This window comes from Pleurodeles waltl, chromosome 7, assembly GCF_031143425.1.
Source record: "Pleurodeles waltl isolate 20211129_DDA chromosome 7, aPleWal1.hap1.20221129, whole genome shotgun sequence".
Classification (NCBI taxonomy): Eukaryota; Metazoa; Chordata; class Amphibia; order Caudata; family Salamandridae; genus Pleurodeles; species Pleurodeles waltl.
The window spans coordinates 11,716,721-11,732,690 of NC_090446.1; the positions used below are offsets into that span (position 1 = coordinate 11,716,721).

General features: G+C 47.5%; 1 protein-coding gene across 1 annotated transcript in view; it reads right to left on the reverse strand.

Annotated features, from left to right (window-relative positions):
* Positions 1-15,970, reverse strand: part of LOC138303549 (sulfotransferase 6B1-like) — a 116,639-nt gene that overhangs the window by 60,162 nt on the left and 40,507 nt on the right. Inside the window, exon 3 of the mRNA XM_069242790.1 lies at positions 11,121-11,210. Within this exon, the coding sequence (XP_069098891.1) occupies positions 11,121-11,210 (90 nt within the window). The remainder of the gene's footprint in view (positions 1-11,120; positions 11,211-15,970) is intronic.

Genomic DNA, 15,970 nt, shown 5'->3' on the forward strand with positions numbered 1-15,970 from the left:
TCGCTGACGAACAGATCCGCATGAGCTGTGATGAGGAGGACTGCCCCAGGGTGGTTTGTTGCAATATCAGTATGAAGAATGCTTCAAGAAGGGATATATTTTCCAATCAATGAAGTGAAGAAGACTGGGGCAACACTACAGTGTCAGATTCTGTGCATTTCTGAAAGGACAGCAGGCAGGCCTGCCACATTCAACTTTACTTTTAGTGCTCCCACTCCAGCCTTTGTGGCAGCAACACACCAGTCTGTAAACTTCAAGGGTCTGCAAGCTCCAGCAAGGACTCAGGGCATTCATGTGTACCAATGGCATCGCATTAACACTACTGGGCAGGACACCTGCCATCCTACACCTCTTGGCAGGAATGAAAGAACTTGTTGTTCTGAGGTTACAAGATGTACTCAGGAAAGAGTAAAAGTCTACCTGTGTCCAGGGGTAGCTCAGCTGCAGGAGTGGACGCTTACAGGTGTAAACAGGGGAGGCCAATCTTAAATATCTGCCAGTATTAGGGGGCACAGGTCTAGATATTGGCAAGTGAGACTGTGACTTTATCAGAGGGGCAGAGTAAATGCATCTTTCTGGGCCAGAGTGTAAGTGGTTAAGATGGTGATGGTACCTTGATGTAACTAAGCCCTTCATGGGCTTCCATTCCCTGTATTAAAGACATTAGTGAACATTAATCATTTTATGAGGCTTTGTGTTCTGATTTTGAGTGATCCCGTCTGAAGGCCACCAAACTACAACTCCCACCGTGCCCAGCTTTGAAGCATGCTCTCTCAAGTGACCCATCTCGCCTCATTATCAGCCGCTCCTCTCGTCTAAGGCAGGGAGTGACTGCAGTAAAGTCAGTGATGTCAGTGGAGTAAAGTGAGTGAGTGCAGTAAAGTGAGTGAGTGCAGTAAAGTTAGTGACATGAGTAGAGTAAAGTGAGTGAGTGCAGTCAAGTAAGTGACGTTAGTGGAGTAAAGTGAGTGAGTGCAGTAAGCAGAGTGAATGGACGGAATAGATTAAGGAAGCAGGGTAAAGTTAGTGACGTGATTGGGGTACAGTGAGTGAGCAGAGTGAAGCGAGTGAGCGTGAGTGGAGTAAGGTGAGTGAGCAGAGTGAAGCGAGTGAGCGTGTGTGGAGTAAGGTGAGTGAGCAGAGTGAAGCGAGTGAGCATGGGTTGAGTAAGGTGAGTGAGCAGAGTGAAGCGAGTGAGCGTGGGTGGAGTAAGGTGAGTGAGCAGAGTAAAGCGACTGAGCGTGGGTGAAGTAAGGCGGTGAGCAGAGTGGAGCAAGTGAGCGTGGTTGGAGTAAAGTGAGAGAGCAGAGTGAAGCGAGTGAGCATGGGTGGAGGAAGGTGAGTGAGCAGAGTGAAGCGAGTGAGCATGATTGGAGTAAACTGAGTGAGCAGAGTGAAGCAAGTGAGCGTGGGTGGAGTAAGGTGAGTGAGAAGCGAGTAAGCGTGGGTGGAGTAAAGTGAGTGAGCAGAGTGAAGCGAGTGAGCGTGGGTAGAGTAAGGTGAGTGAGCAGAGTGAAGCAAGTGAGCGTGAGTGGAGTAGAGTGAGCAGAGTGGAGTAAAGTGAGTGAGCAGAGTGAAGCAAGTGAGCATGGGTGGAGTAAGGTGAGTGAGCAGAGTGAAGCAAGTGAGCGTGGGTGGAGTAAGGTGAGTGAGCAGCTAGTGAGCGTGGGTGGAGTAAGGTGAGTGAGCAGAGTGAAGCCAGTGAGCGTGGGTGGAGTAAGCAGAGTGAAGCCAGTGAACGTGGGTGGAGTAAGGTGAGTGAGCAACTAGTGAGCGTGGGTGGAGTAAGGTGAGTGAGCAGAGTGAAGCGAGTGAGCGTGTATTGAGTAAGGTAAGTGAGCAGAGTGAAGCGAGTGAGCGTGGGTGGAGTACGGTGAGTGAGCAGAGTGAAGCGAGTGAACGTGGGTGGAGTAAGGCGTGTGAGCAGAGTGAAGCGAGTGAGCGTGGGTGGAGTAAGGTGAGTGAGCAGAGTGAAGCAAGTGAGCATGAGTGGAGTAAGGCGAGTGAGCAGAGTGAAGCGAGGGAGCGTGGGTGGAGTAAGGTGAGTGAGCAGAGTGAAGCGAGTGAGCATGGGTGGAGTAAGGCGAGTGAGCAGAGTGAAGCGAGTGAGCGTGGGTGGTGTAAGGTGAGTGAGCAGGGTGAAGCGAGGGAGCGTGGGTGGAGTATGGCGAGTGAGCAGAGTGAAGCGAGTGAGCGTGATGTCCTCACTATCAGACCTACAGCTTCAGCTGTGCGTGTTGTAGAGTGTCATCTAATGAAGACCATGAACTATAGGCAGGGCCACTGGAGATATGCGACGGTGCGGCCACAGTATTTTTCATTTAATTATGGTTATGCCAGATTTGCCACATAATTCATCACCTGCTGCATAACCTTTAGATTTATTTATTTTTAATTACTAAAAACACTGTGACAAACGCTTTCCCAAAAGCTGACTGGTCAGTTGCTGTATTTGGGTGTCAAACTTTTGCCCAGATAGCTAACGTGTAAAATGACAAAATAATGTGATAATACTATCACAATATGTGGCACATTATGAATAATTTACTAAAGCCTGGAGAACCAACTGAAAAGACAATTAAATGATAAAGCAGTGGAGTGATGAAACAGGAGCCCGCAGCTGGCTCAAAACTCAGGGGCGTTTACAACTTGTGTTCTGCAAGAGTTACTGGCAGAGATGATCACAATTGTGTGGCAATCCCTCCTCCAAGCTGCGTGTAATTTTCATTGCTCTTTTTCTGCTGGGAGGTATGCTGCTCTGGCCGAAGGGAATCATCCCCTAGCAGGGGTGTGACCCCTGACATGTGGTGAGGTGGGGGCCTCTTTTCAGGCCCCCTCCAGCCAAAGGCGGATGAATATCTGAGATATGGGAGCTCAAGGACCTCTCATCACATTCTGCAGGGGCCCCACCCTGTGGTCTCCTGGCCCCTCTGGGGGTCTCTTGCTGTGGTTTAAGGGCCCAGGGCCCCTGTGTCCCCTGGTGGTGAAGAGGCCACTCTCAGCTGCTGTTTGTGCCTGAAAGAGGCCCGGAGAGCAGATGACAGCCATGGGCAGGGCCTGCCATGAGTACACCCTGCTCCGGGCTCCACAGTCCCCTCAGAACACAAGCGGCAAGGTGCCCACAGAGTGTGTGTTAAGGTGACCTGATGGCTGTGTCATCAGGGGCACATTAGGGCAATCCAGTCTTCACACCTACAAACCGCTATAATCTGCAAATACAGGGCCTGATTTAGATATTGGCAGACGGGTTACTCCTACACAACGGATATCCCCTCCAACGAAATCTAAATCCCATAAGAAATGTGTCAATCAGGCCCATAGTTTTATGTGTGGGGAACCGGAACTCCAACTCCCAGAATCCACTGAGTTGTGAAATAAAAAAACTGGACACTAGTATTAAACATGAGTGAGGCCTGCTGTCTGCTTGTGGAAGAGAGGTGGCAGCGACATGTGGCATGTTTCACACAATAACCCACTCTTGTATGTGGATGTCTGGATCGTTCGCTCTCTTGGGGCGCTTTGCTTGTTCGATGTTGTACCCTTCTGCGAGGCTGCCACATCTAGGGGTTTTGGTGATCCATCCTTCCACATTCAGGATGTGGTCTCCGTTGGCAGGTGCCCTTTCCGTGGTACTGTGGGGGCTATGCCTGTACGCCCCCATTGTCCTAGGAAGGATGTCTTCTACATCTTCATCCTTTTCACAGCCTACGCGCATTGCTTTACTGAGTGGGTGCATCAGCCTCTCGACTTCGCCATTGGCTTGGAGGCCACTTGGGCGTGATCATCCAGTTAGTTATGGCTAGAGACTGCATGCATTCCTTGGAATCTTGGCTTTGGAAGGGAGGACCAGTGTTACTCTTCATAGTTTTGGGCACCACAAAAAAGCAACTATCTTGCCTGGTATGGTTGACTGTTGTGTTGGCAAACACCTCAACAAGTGAGAATTTGGCGAATGCATCGGACGCCACTAGCATGTGTTGTCCTTCCGGCAACGACCCGAAATCCACACTGATAACACACCAGAAACCATCACTGGGGCTGTCAGTGGCTACTGGCGGGGGCCAATCTGGAGGCTTGCAGACTTTGAGCTTGTACCGTGTGTTCCACTGAGCAGGGAGGTCATGTTGTCGTTGTACTTCTGGTTGGTTTTCCACTGACCGGACATGATCGTTCCCACGTTTCTTTGGAGACATGGGTCTGATGCTGCGGCGTCAGCAATGTCTTGGAGTGCTACAGTTTTTGGGCATCCATCCTCTGTGATCTAGCTCACATATTGGTCAGCATCAGGCAGCCAGCTTGGTGAGGTGTCCGTGGCCTGCCTGGGGTGTCTGAAGAGGTAGTCAGTGGAATTGTCTCTGCCTGGCTTGTGGTGCACTGCCAGTTGATACCTTGGTAGCTGCAGGGCCCATTTATCGATGTGGGGTGGAGGGTGAAGAGCCGTGCCAGCAAAGAGGGATATGAATAGTTTGTGGTCGACCCTGAAGGGCCGTCCGTAGAGATAAAGGTGAGAATGATGGCAGCCCCATTTGATGGCAAGTGCTTCCTTCTCGATGTGGCGTAGCATTTCTCCATGTCCACGAGGGCCTTGCTGGCGAACGCTACAAACACCCAGTGATTGCCATCGGCGTGCTGCATCAGCACTGCGACGAGGCTGATGAGGCTGGTGTCGACCACCGGGTCTGAATCCTTTGCTGGGTCGAAGGATGCCATCACAGTATTGTGGAGAAGGGCATTCTTGATGGCTTGGAAGGCATTGTCTTCCTCTGAAACTCACTATCCTTTGATAGTGAGTTTCAAAGGAAGACAATGCCTTCCAAGCCATCAAGAATGCCCTTCTCCACAATACTGTGATGGCATCCTTCGACCCAGCAAAGGATTCAGAACCGGTCGGAGCGGGCCTGTGATCATCACTAGGTTAGGGATTAACTGCCAACATTGCATTGCAAGGCCGACAAAACACCAGACTTTGGCAGCCATGGTTGGCGTGGCTGCATCCTTAATGTCAATAGTTCTGGTTGGGTTCACCTTGATGCCACTGCTCAAGAAGGTGTAGCTGAAGATTCACCTCCTGGTGAAAGAACGGACACTTGGCTCAGTTAAGAGTGAGACCAGCTGCCTGGATTCTGAGGATGGCTGCTCACAGGTGGCGGTGATGGCTCTCGATGGTGAGGGCACGTATGAGAATGGTGTTACTGATATCGATCACTCCATCGAGGACTGTAAGGACTTCTTTAATTGGAAGACTTTCACCGCAGATGGAATCCCCAGGTGGGGTCTGCAGTAGTGGTGGAGGCCGACGTGTGGAAAGCGTCACAATGAATCTGCTGTCCTTATGGAGCTTGAGCTGGTGGTATCCAGAGTTCACGTCATGTTTCGTCCTCCTGTCTGTGTCCTTGGCCCATAAGCGATGAGTTCGGTTTACTTTTTTGCCTGCCATGAGTGTTGATAAGAGCTATTGGATTCAATCTGTATTAAGAGAGGTAGGTTCACACTCCTCAATTTGTCCTGAGGACGACACAAGGATAAGGCCGAAACGTGTTGACATTTATTAGCCAGGAGCCCAACTACTAAAAAAGGAAAAACACCAAGTAGTGAACAGACCAGATTAACTACTACATTGAGACTGTCTACTTTCGGATCCGGTCTTTGGATTCGACTACCTTGGGGCGGCTGTAGATAAGAAAATGATGGACTAGATGGCCCAAATTGATATGAATGATTTTGAGGAAGTTGTTCTCATTGTAGTAAGTGTTTGTGACTGTATTGTAGTGTATTCGAGGACCCAAGTTTTGATGTGATACGTGAATGTGTGTTGTACTGTACATAAATGCCATAGGATTGGTGTCATCTTTCCATGGTGAACCAACCTGTTCCCGCTGCCGGGACTAAACCAAATGTAAAATAATACTATGTGAATGATGCTGTCCAATAATAATTAGGGTATCATTGTAGATGGATTCATCCTATATATCTATCTCTTGCAAACCACCAATGTATGTTGTTTATTGTTCTATGACCCACGGCTTGAGAGGATGGTTTTGGTAACCCCTTCATTTTTGATTGTACTCTGAGGGTTCAAGGCAGGATCCAGGCAGCAAGTCAGACCTTCGAGGTGCAGCAGCCGTCTGGTGCAGTGCGCAGCACGTCACAGCAGAAGGCAGTCCTCTGAGAGTGACGATTCTGGGAGTCTCCCTGATGGGAGGGCAATGCTGCTGGTCACAGGAGATTTCTCCAAGCACCCTAAAGTGGAGGTGGTTAACTGTATATCTGCAGGCATGGCCATCCAAGGTATCCTGCAGGAGCTCCAGACTGACGATGGTCCCCGGGTGAATGGTCACAAGGGAGCAGAGTTTCTCCGGTCCCTGGGTATCCGCTACCTGAGGGCCACACTGAGATAGGCACTGGCCAGTGGAAAAGTGGAACCTTTCATGAGGACCATCACCAAAGTCATCCTTATGGTCCATGCCCAACATCAGCACCATGAGTGGCCTTGTGCTTCTTAGTGTGGTATACCAACAGACACCCCATGCCACAACGCGCCAGTCCCCAAGTCAGCTATGCATGTGGCCCGGTACTTGAATTTAATGTTGTGTAGGGGTGGGCATTTGTGTGGTAGAAGACAGTAGACCAGCTGTTTATTTTCCAGCTTTGGTTGAGAGGAATGCACATGTCATGGGTAGTTGGAAAGGAGGGCAGTTTTTTCCAAACATTGTTTTTACATGTTATACACGTCTCCCAGTTACTCTGTATATGTTGAGAAAAGGGACAGATGATTTGGGTGGGGCCAGGCGTGCAAGGCCCATTGAACTCTTAGGTGCCCCCTTAGCTTGCCAGGTTCAAGGGACACCAGCAGTTCTTGAGCTGTTGTGGGCGGGCTGGGATGGGACTGATGCTGAGACGCATTCGTAATATTTTGCAGGTTTTCAAAAGGCCATTTAATTGTAAACGAGTCTTCTGTCCGCTTTCACTTCATCCATTGCCCCCTGCCGTCCCCTCCCCGTTCTTGTAAGGGCTGTTGCTACCACAGTGGGGGAGTATATTCAAGGCCACTGGAATTATGCGGCAGGGGAGGGCCAAAATATGCAGAAGCCTTAAGTAAATTGTGCAGCGAGGAAATGCAAATTATGCTGCAAGTTTTGTGATGTTATTCATTATTTTGACATTTTTAAACTTGTTAACACTCTGGGAATTAGTTGCACCTCAGTGGTACCAGTTTAACATCTAACTATAGCAACAAGCTACAGAAAGGTGACCAGCTAACCTCTGCAACAGGGCTTCCACTGCCAACAATTTGTGTCACTGCGTTTTTTGTAACTTCTGAACCGTTTAAGCTAGAAACATTTTTTTTGTTAAAATCTGCAGATTATGGGGCAGACGATGGATTAGGTGGCAAATGTGGCAAATCTACAACTAGGCAGAAATCGCCGCAGCAGCACAATCACATAATTCCGGTGGCCCTGACCATATTTCAGGGACAATATACAGGGAGTGCAGAATTATTAGGCAAATGAGTATTTTGACCACATCATCCTCTTTATGCATGTTGTCTTACTCCAAGCTGTACAGGCTCGAAAGCCTACTACCAATTAAGCATATTAGGTGATGTGCATCTCTGTAATGAGAAGGGGTGTGGTCTAATGACATCAACACCCTATATCAGGTGTGCATAATTATTAGGCAACTTCCTTTCCTTTGGCAAAATGGGTCAAAAGAAGGACTTGACAGGCTCAGAAAAGTCAAAAATAGTGAGATATCTTGCAGAGGGATGCAGCACTCTTAAAATTGCAAAGCTTCTGAAGCGTGATCATCGAACAATCAAGCGTTTCATTCAAAATAGTCAACAGGGTCGCAAGAAGCGTGTGGAAAAACCAAGGCGCAAAATAACTGCCCATGAACTGAGAAAAGTCAAGCGTGCAGCTGCCACGATGCCACTTGCCACCAGTTTGGCCATATTTCAGAGCTGCAACATCACTGGAGTGCCCAAAAGCACAAGGTGTGCAATACTCAGAGACATGGCCAAGGTAAGAAAGGCTGAAAGACGACCACCACTGAACAAGACACACAAGCTGAAACGTCAAGACTGGGCCAAGAAATATCTCAAGACTGATTTTTCTAAGGTTTTATGGACTGATGAAATGAGAGTGAGTCTTGATGGGCGAGATGGATGGGCCCGTGGCTGGATTGGTAAAGGGCAGAGAGCTCCAGTCCGACTCAGACGCCAGCAAGGTGGAGGTGGAGTACTGGTTTGGGCTGGTATCATCAAAGATGAGCTTGTGGGGCCTTTTCGGGTTGAGGATGGAGTCAAGCTCAACTCCCAGTCCTACTGCCAGTTCCTGGAAGACACCTTCTTCAAGCAGTGGTACAGGAAGAAGTCTGCATCCTTCAAGAAAAACATGATTTTCATGCAGGACAATGCTCCATCACACGCGTCCAAGTACTCCACAGCGTGGCTAGCAAGAAAGGGTATAAAAGAAGGAAATCTAATGACATGGCCTCCTTGTTCACCTGATCTGAACCCCATTGAGAACCTGTGGTCCATCATCAAATGTGAGATTTACAAGGAGGGAAAACAGTACACCTCTCTGAACAGTGTCTGGGAGGCTGTGGTTGCTGCTGCACGCAATGTTGATGGTGAACAGATCAAAACACTGACAGAATCCATGGATGGCAGGCTTTTGAGTGTCCTTGCAAAGAAAGGTGGCTATATTGGTCACTGATTTGTTTTTGTTTTGTTTTTGAATGTCAGAAATGTATATTTGTGAATGTTGAGATGTTATATTGGTTTCACTGGTAATGATAAATAATTGAAATGGGTATATATTTTTTTTTGTTAAGTTGCCTAATAATTATGCACAGTGATAGTCACCTGCACACACAGATATCCCCTAACATAGCTAAAACTAAAAACAAACTAAAAACTACTTCCAAAAATATTCAGTTTTGATATTAATGAGTTTTTTGGGTTCATTGAGAACATGGTTGTTGTTCAATACTAAAATTAATCCTCAAAAATACAACTTGCCTAATAATTCTGCACTCCCTGTAGAAGGGGGCAAACAATCTACTACTAGGGAGCGCCAAGCCAGAGCTCAGCAAATCATCAGGCTGGACTCTAGCTGCGAACATGCAAACAAGGCCTCTGCGTGGTGTGGAAACAGTTGTGTAAAAATGTGCGAACGACTCTTCAAAACTGTATTTATTTAAAGTGAAAGCCTTTCTTGAATGAACTGCTGCATTAAGTGACATTTACCTGGAGTCTCACAGCAGATTTACAAATGTTATGCACAGTGCACGACTACGCCACACATCACGCACACAGCCTTGCGCTATCGTGCAAAGATGTGTCCATCAGCGCTAACTTAACGGATATGGCGCTGTCCTGCTCTCTACCCGCGCGCAGTGTAGCGCTGCGGCTGTGGTTGAAGCGCTACGCTGCGTGGGTTTGAGTGAATCTACCCCATAGTTTCTAAACATAAACCTAGATACAGTAATGCCTCCAATGTCCAAGATACGAGTACATTAATGTTAACCCTGCAAGAGTTTTAATAACATATGGAGCGACACTCACATCTATCAAACATATGCAAGTGAGGTTTGTGTACAGCACGCAAACTAAAATGCGCTTTTTAAAGGTACACTCAAAGGAGAAGACAGAGGAAAAGCAATCATATTGAAATACGGTAATTGTCTAGGATCCGACAATTTAGTCAAGCAGGTAACCCGTTTGATCCCGGGATCCTTGTTTATGTTGCAAAATGTGGCCACTTGATGAAGGGTCCGGGGTTATAGGCAAAGGGAGGTGGGTGGCAGAGGCCACATGAAGTCGTGGCTCGAGGTTCGAAAAGTACATCTTCCTGAGTCTGAGCTCTAGATTTGGCTCTGGTCTTCAGTGGTTCGGAAACCTCTAGAAAAGTGAATTTGGCCAAAAAGCTGGCATTTTATTTCAGGATCAGCTGAAAAATTATTTTCTCCACCCTAAGTCCCTGATTGACATCATGATAATCCTAGTTTAAATTACACCTGAAACATCACTTCTCAACCATCAATGACATGTAGAGCTTCCCTCATTTTGGTAATAAGGATAGCTCTGCCCGCGTGCCCTGCCCCACTGGCTGGAAGTGTTAGCCACCCCCCGAAGTTCGCGTCCAGCTGCGCCCCTGGGGGGGGGGGGGGCTATACACAACAGAAAAATATATACGACTAAACGTGGGGATGTTCTGAGTGACATTATAGACAACTCAACCTTCACTCGTGTTGTCTATTTCCTTTCACTCAAAACACCCGTTATCCATGTATACATCTATATGTTTATCCCATACCATGCTACTGTCATCCATGGAGCGCCTGAGACTGCAGTGTTGTAACATTCACTCAATGTATTGACAGCCTGTGCTGATGGTATCATCACCTGATTAGATGTAAGATGAAGCATTGTGCAGTGTTAGCCTCGAGGCTCCACGAGGTAATGTGCCCCTAACAAAGTCTAAAGTGTCAATAACACAGGCAGCTTAATCAGTGAAATAGGCCTTCTACAGACAAGATGAAAGTTAGAAAAGATGAAGGTTTATTAAACAAAGTTCGTTACAGAAGGCAAAATATGGTTAGTCTCAAAAAGAGCAGAAGGCTTAGCCAAATGCAGCAGCATATCTGACATCAAGTCAAGCCTCAGAAAGAATATTACAATATTTATAATTAAGAATTCATGTTCATGACTCACCTCCAAAATGAGCACATTTTGTAGGAAAATACACAGCAAAAGTCACCTAGTCAGTTTAAAGTTAATTATGGGTTTCATGGGCTTACTCAGTCAGGGCACACAATATGCAACAGTTACGAACTAAACAGAATCATTATTAATCCCGGTTTGACCTGACTACAAAGTATTTAATCATTTCATAAGTGCACATTTTGCTGCATGAGAGGAGAAGAGAAATGAAGAGACATGCACATCATGGCTGCTTGTTTGAAATTCAAGATGGAGTCCGGCCTAGTGTGTGCCTAGCCAATGCTCTCTTTATCATAGCAAAATAATTTTGATGCAAACCATTTATGACACTAAGCACACATTATTAGTTAAATTAAAACTATCTCTGACACACAGGAGTGCAGATCTCACCTACCTTCACTTGCTTTTCCTCCATGGACTTGGGGAAGTTGTCACGGTGCAGATGTGTGGTTAGAACTCTTGGAGAAGTGATCTTGTTCAAGGTCTGGAAGAGACGGTGTGCTTGGTTACATGTTTGACTAGAGTGAGGACTGAACCCCTCAGTGGCACACCTCTTCACCAGCTGGTCACAACTGTCCTTCACATAGCAAGCATACAGATGAGACAGGCGGCTTAGTCAGCTGAGCGCTCCCCGCTTACATCTGAACATCACCCTTTTGAACCGCGCCAAGGCCAACTTAGCTTGCCATCCTTCTGAGGCTGGTAAATCGACTATCATTACAAACTGAGTGATGCTGTTATTGACAGCGCTTCGAAAGTGCAGAAGAGTGGTATGAAGTGGTACATGAATGCAAGGGACTCCTTTGGTCATGATGCTGAGGTTGAGAATTAGTGGATGAAGGTGGCAGGGCATGTGAATAAGTTATTCATTTTCATTATGAATGTAACATTAGCAAGGACTGATCATAAGTCACATCACGCAGGACAGAATTCAATTATACAGCAGAAAAGAATATAAACTTTACATTAATAAATTAATGGCAACTTCAAAGGAAGTAGACTTTTTTCTAAAAAAAAAAATACACATTACAAATGAATAAGGGATTCGCGGTCGTGGCTGATGCTCAGAGGGAAGGTTACTTGTCAGTTTTTCTTGGCTGGACCAGCCTTGTTCACATCAACCAACCCCAGTGGGACTTTTCATTTATAATAGCATTATTACATTTTTATTAAGGAAAATTGCAAACAGGAGTTCACACTGGGACCATCACAAGTATCCAACTAAAGACAGACACATTTCCATATAGGAGGAGAACACAGAAGAAAGTTTACACAGTTAGGGGTGGCACGCTTGGGAAGAGCGCATCTCACAAGGATCCACCTCCCCAGCATGCACACATAAAATTAAGGGTGTGTTATTCGCAATAGTGAAACATTACATTTAGTGAAGCAAGGATTGTTCTGATCAACAGCTGAATAAACTCACCATTGGCTAACACCTGGCACTCCATGTAACGCCCTTAAATTCAGTATTTAGGTGGCAACCCTGAACCTAAAACTCAGATTCCTGATGACCTAGGAAGAGCTGGACACTACAGAGTCGCATCCGCAGAGAAGACTGCAGGCACAACTGACTTGGCCCCTACCGGCCTGTCTGCAGCCTCGACGATCCTGTGCCAGAAGATGACCCGTCCTGCAGTCCAGTGACCTCCAAAGCTTTGGGAGGACTACCTGCCTTTGAAATAGATCAAAATCTCCTGAGAACAATGGACCTGTTAAAAAAGAAACCAACTTTAAAAAGAGAACTCTGCCCTGAGGAACTGCAAAACTGCCTCTGGAACCAACTATCCACCCGACGCCCACGGCTCGAGTCCAAGTGGCCCACCTGTCCTGCAAAGGTTCCCCAGTGATTTTGAGTCTGAGTCTACCATGGGCTGACCCCTGCCGGACTCTTCCTCAAAGCCCGCAGCCTCAAACCGAAGACTCCCCAGACTGCGACCTACTAGGTAAGCTGTTCACAATGCCCAGGGACACCCTTGCACCCGGCGCCACTGGGTCTTGGGGAGCTAGACCGCCGGTGTCCCTAGGTCCCCTAGCATTAGAACTTACCTGGGCAGCTGTGGGTTTATTTCGTTCAGTCTCCTGGCCCAAGCATGCATACTTTTTCAAAAACTGGCCCCTTTCCCCCTTGACTTGCATTGGGCACCCATCGCTGTGTTGGCACTCTGCACCCGGTCGCCCCCATGCCGCTGAGGGTGTAAGTTTGGTGCTGCCTTGTGGCTCCTCTTGAGCCTACCTCAACCCCAGAAGATCGACCCCCTGACACCACTTTACTCACCAGTGAGCAACACATCTTTGACCAACCCCCCCAGACTCCATTGTTTAACATTGGGCACACAACTCTGAATTTGATCTCTGCACCTGACCGCCCCTGTGCCGCTAAGGGTGCACTCTTGGTATCGATTTGACCCTTTCCTAGTGTTGACCTAAAAACCCAAAGACTGGATTTGAAAGTCGTGTACTTATCTGCAAAACTGCATTCTTGTTTTCCTCCCATAGGTTAACATTGCTAAACTGAAAAATTGATTAAGTGTTGCTTTTTGAGACTGCAAAGTAGTTATGCTTGTAAATCTACTTACCTGATAACAAAGTTCTTGGGTTTGAAACATATATAAAAAGAAATGTTATTTTTCTAATTTGGTCTCGGATTTAATCTTTGTGTGCCTCATTTATTGCCGCTGTGAGAAAAACAACTTCTTAACACGACTCCTTGATAAGCCTAACTGCTCGCCCACACTACCACAAATAAAGTATTAGACCGATCTATTTCTGCCTCTGCAAACCTTTGGGGGTCCAGTGCACTCTCTGCACGGTGTACTTCATTTTAGTGCACCATATGGAGAGGCAGCTTCCTATAACTGGGCACTAGCAGACTACTAGAGGGTTTGTAACCTGGGAATAAAGGAAAATTCATTCTACTCACCCCCAACGTGACTTACAGGTTCGTCCGGATGATATGTTTGGTTTGTTCTGTGCCGAGGTGGGGGTAACTAATCCACCTACATAGGAAAAACTTTCAGACCACCAGTCCCTTGAGGTGAAGCTCCAGGGGGAAGGGGTGCCGACCCTAATCCCAATCTGGAAACTCCACCTGTTGTGGCTTGAAGGACCAGTTACTAAGGACAGTCTACACAATACAGCCATTGATTACTTCCGAGCAAACACGGGCATGGCCTTGTCTCCCTTAGTGGAGTTGGAGGCATTTAAAGTGATCATTAGGGGACCCTGTCAACAACCAACCACTGGCACCCGGGGTATGCTGAAAATGGAACTGAAAGCTTTGGAGGCCTACTTTGTGACCCTTCAGAGGGCAGCAACGAGTGACGCAAGCGAAGGACCACAATTGCAAGAAGCGCAGAACAATCAGGCCACTTTGTTGGAAAGGAGTTGCTGCCTACACTACAACTTATATGTTGAGCGCACATATGCTCAATGGGACAGAGTGGGCGCTTTTTGGTGTGGCTTATTAGATCCTGGCAGATCACTGCCCCATACTGTCTATAAATATGAGGAAAGCCAGAAGGTTAGTATACAATCGTCATTAATGAGGCGTTCCATCAACACTACAAGGAACTATATGCTGACCAGGATCCTGCACACGAGGAAGCCATTGAGACTTCTCTGGCAGAATGGAGATTTCCATTCTTGCCCAAGACCCTGTTGGAGCGCTTACTGGCCTCAGTCTCGAAACAAGAAATTAGGGAAGACGTTCAAAAATTACTGACGGGTAAGGCGCCAGCATCTGATGAACCTCCTGGAGGAGTTCTACCTGACCTTTGCTAAGATACTAATATATTGGTCAGCATTGGACATGGGCACCCTCCCCGGTACGATCAATGACGCAATAGGAACATCAGTCCTAAGCCCCAGGCACCCACCGGCTGAACTTTCCGAACTCTGTCTCGAGCCGCATAGCAATCTCCAAGATGGTAATGGTTCCTTGGTTACTTTCGACCATGCTGTAAACCTCGCCATGCCAGAAATCTCAGCATCCTCCTTGACAGCAAGCTAACCATGACTTCCCAGGTCGATGTCGCCTCCTCCTCCTGCTTCTTCATTCTACGCATGCTGAGCAAAATCTTCAAATTGCTTCCACAGAGCTCGAGACGCACCATCACTCAAGCCCTCATCACCAGCCGACTGAATTACGGCATTGCCCTCTACTCTGCAGTCACTGCTCATCTCCTCCATAGACTTCAGGTCTTACAGAACGCATCCACCAGACTCATCCTCGACCTCCCCCGACGAACCCACATCACCCCCCACCTCAAGGAACTTCACTGGCTCCCAGTACAGAAGAGATGCTGGTTCAAGCTACTAACCCATGCATACGAAGCCCTTCACAACTGCTGCCCCCCTACATCAACTACGCCTGAACTTCCACCAGCCCCCAGACACCTCCGCTCTGCTTCCCTTGTGCCTGCAATCTCCCCAGTTTCTGCTGAGGCAGAAGCGGTGGACGCTCTTCTCCTACATCGCAGCAAAGACAAGGAGCAACCTCCCTATACACCTCCAGAACGCCCCTTCACTGCCAGAGTTCTGAAAATCATTGAAGACTTGGCTCTTCGACTGAACCACTGGACCTGTCAGCGCCTGGATACCCTTTCGGTGATAAGCAGCGCTCAAGAAATCGACTGATTGATTAATTTTATTATTTTGCAAACATCCCCCTAGTGATTCTGAAGAAGTATTTTTCACAGTCAGACTTATTACTAATAACTCCTGTATGAGAAACAGGAAGATGATGAATAAATCTGGCCAGGTTGAGACTATCGCCAGACAAAAGGGGATGAGGGGCACCTGAATTGTATGGATATTATCTGCAGTCCAACGCCAGAGGCCGGAAAAAGGATACTCATCAGCCCAGGCACAAAATGGAGTACTGACTACACTGCCTCTCCCAGAGGATAGGGGCTTAGGGAGACCCTGCTCCTGCTGACTAATGCCATAGCCCTGAGCAAAAAAGGACTTGCATGCAGGGGCACCACACCGCTGTATGCCCCAGCACTTCCTCTGCGCAGACTCCCCACTGAAGGAGGACCACTCATGCCACAGGAGATGGTGACATGGGAGGGGGTTGGACTCCACACCCTCGGAGACCTATACGGGAGGTCCTTATGGACTTCGACGCGCTTCAAGACTAGTTTAATCTGCCATAGGTCCAATTCCTCCTCGATGGATGAATCAGAGGTTTCCTTAGGAGACACTGGGCTGAGACCTCTAATGTGCCCCTATCAATGCTCT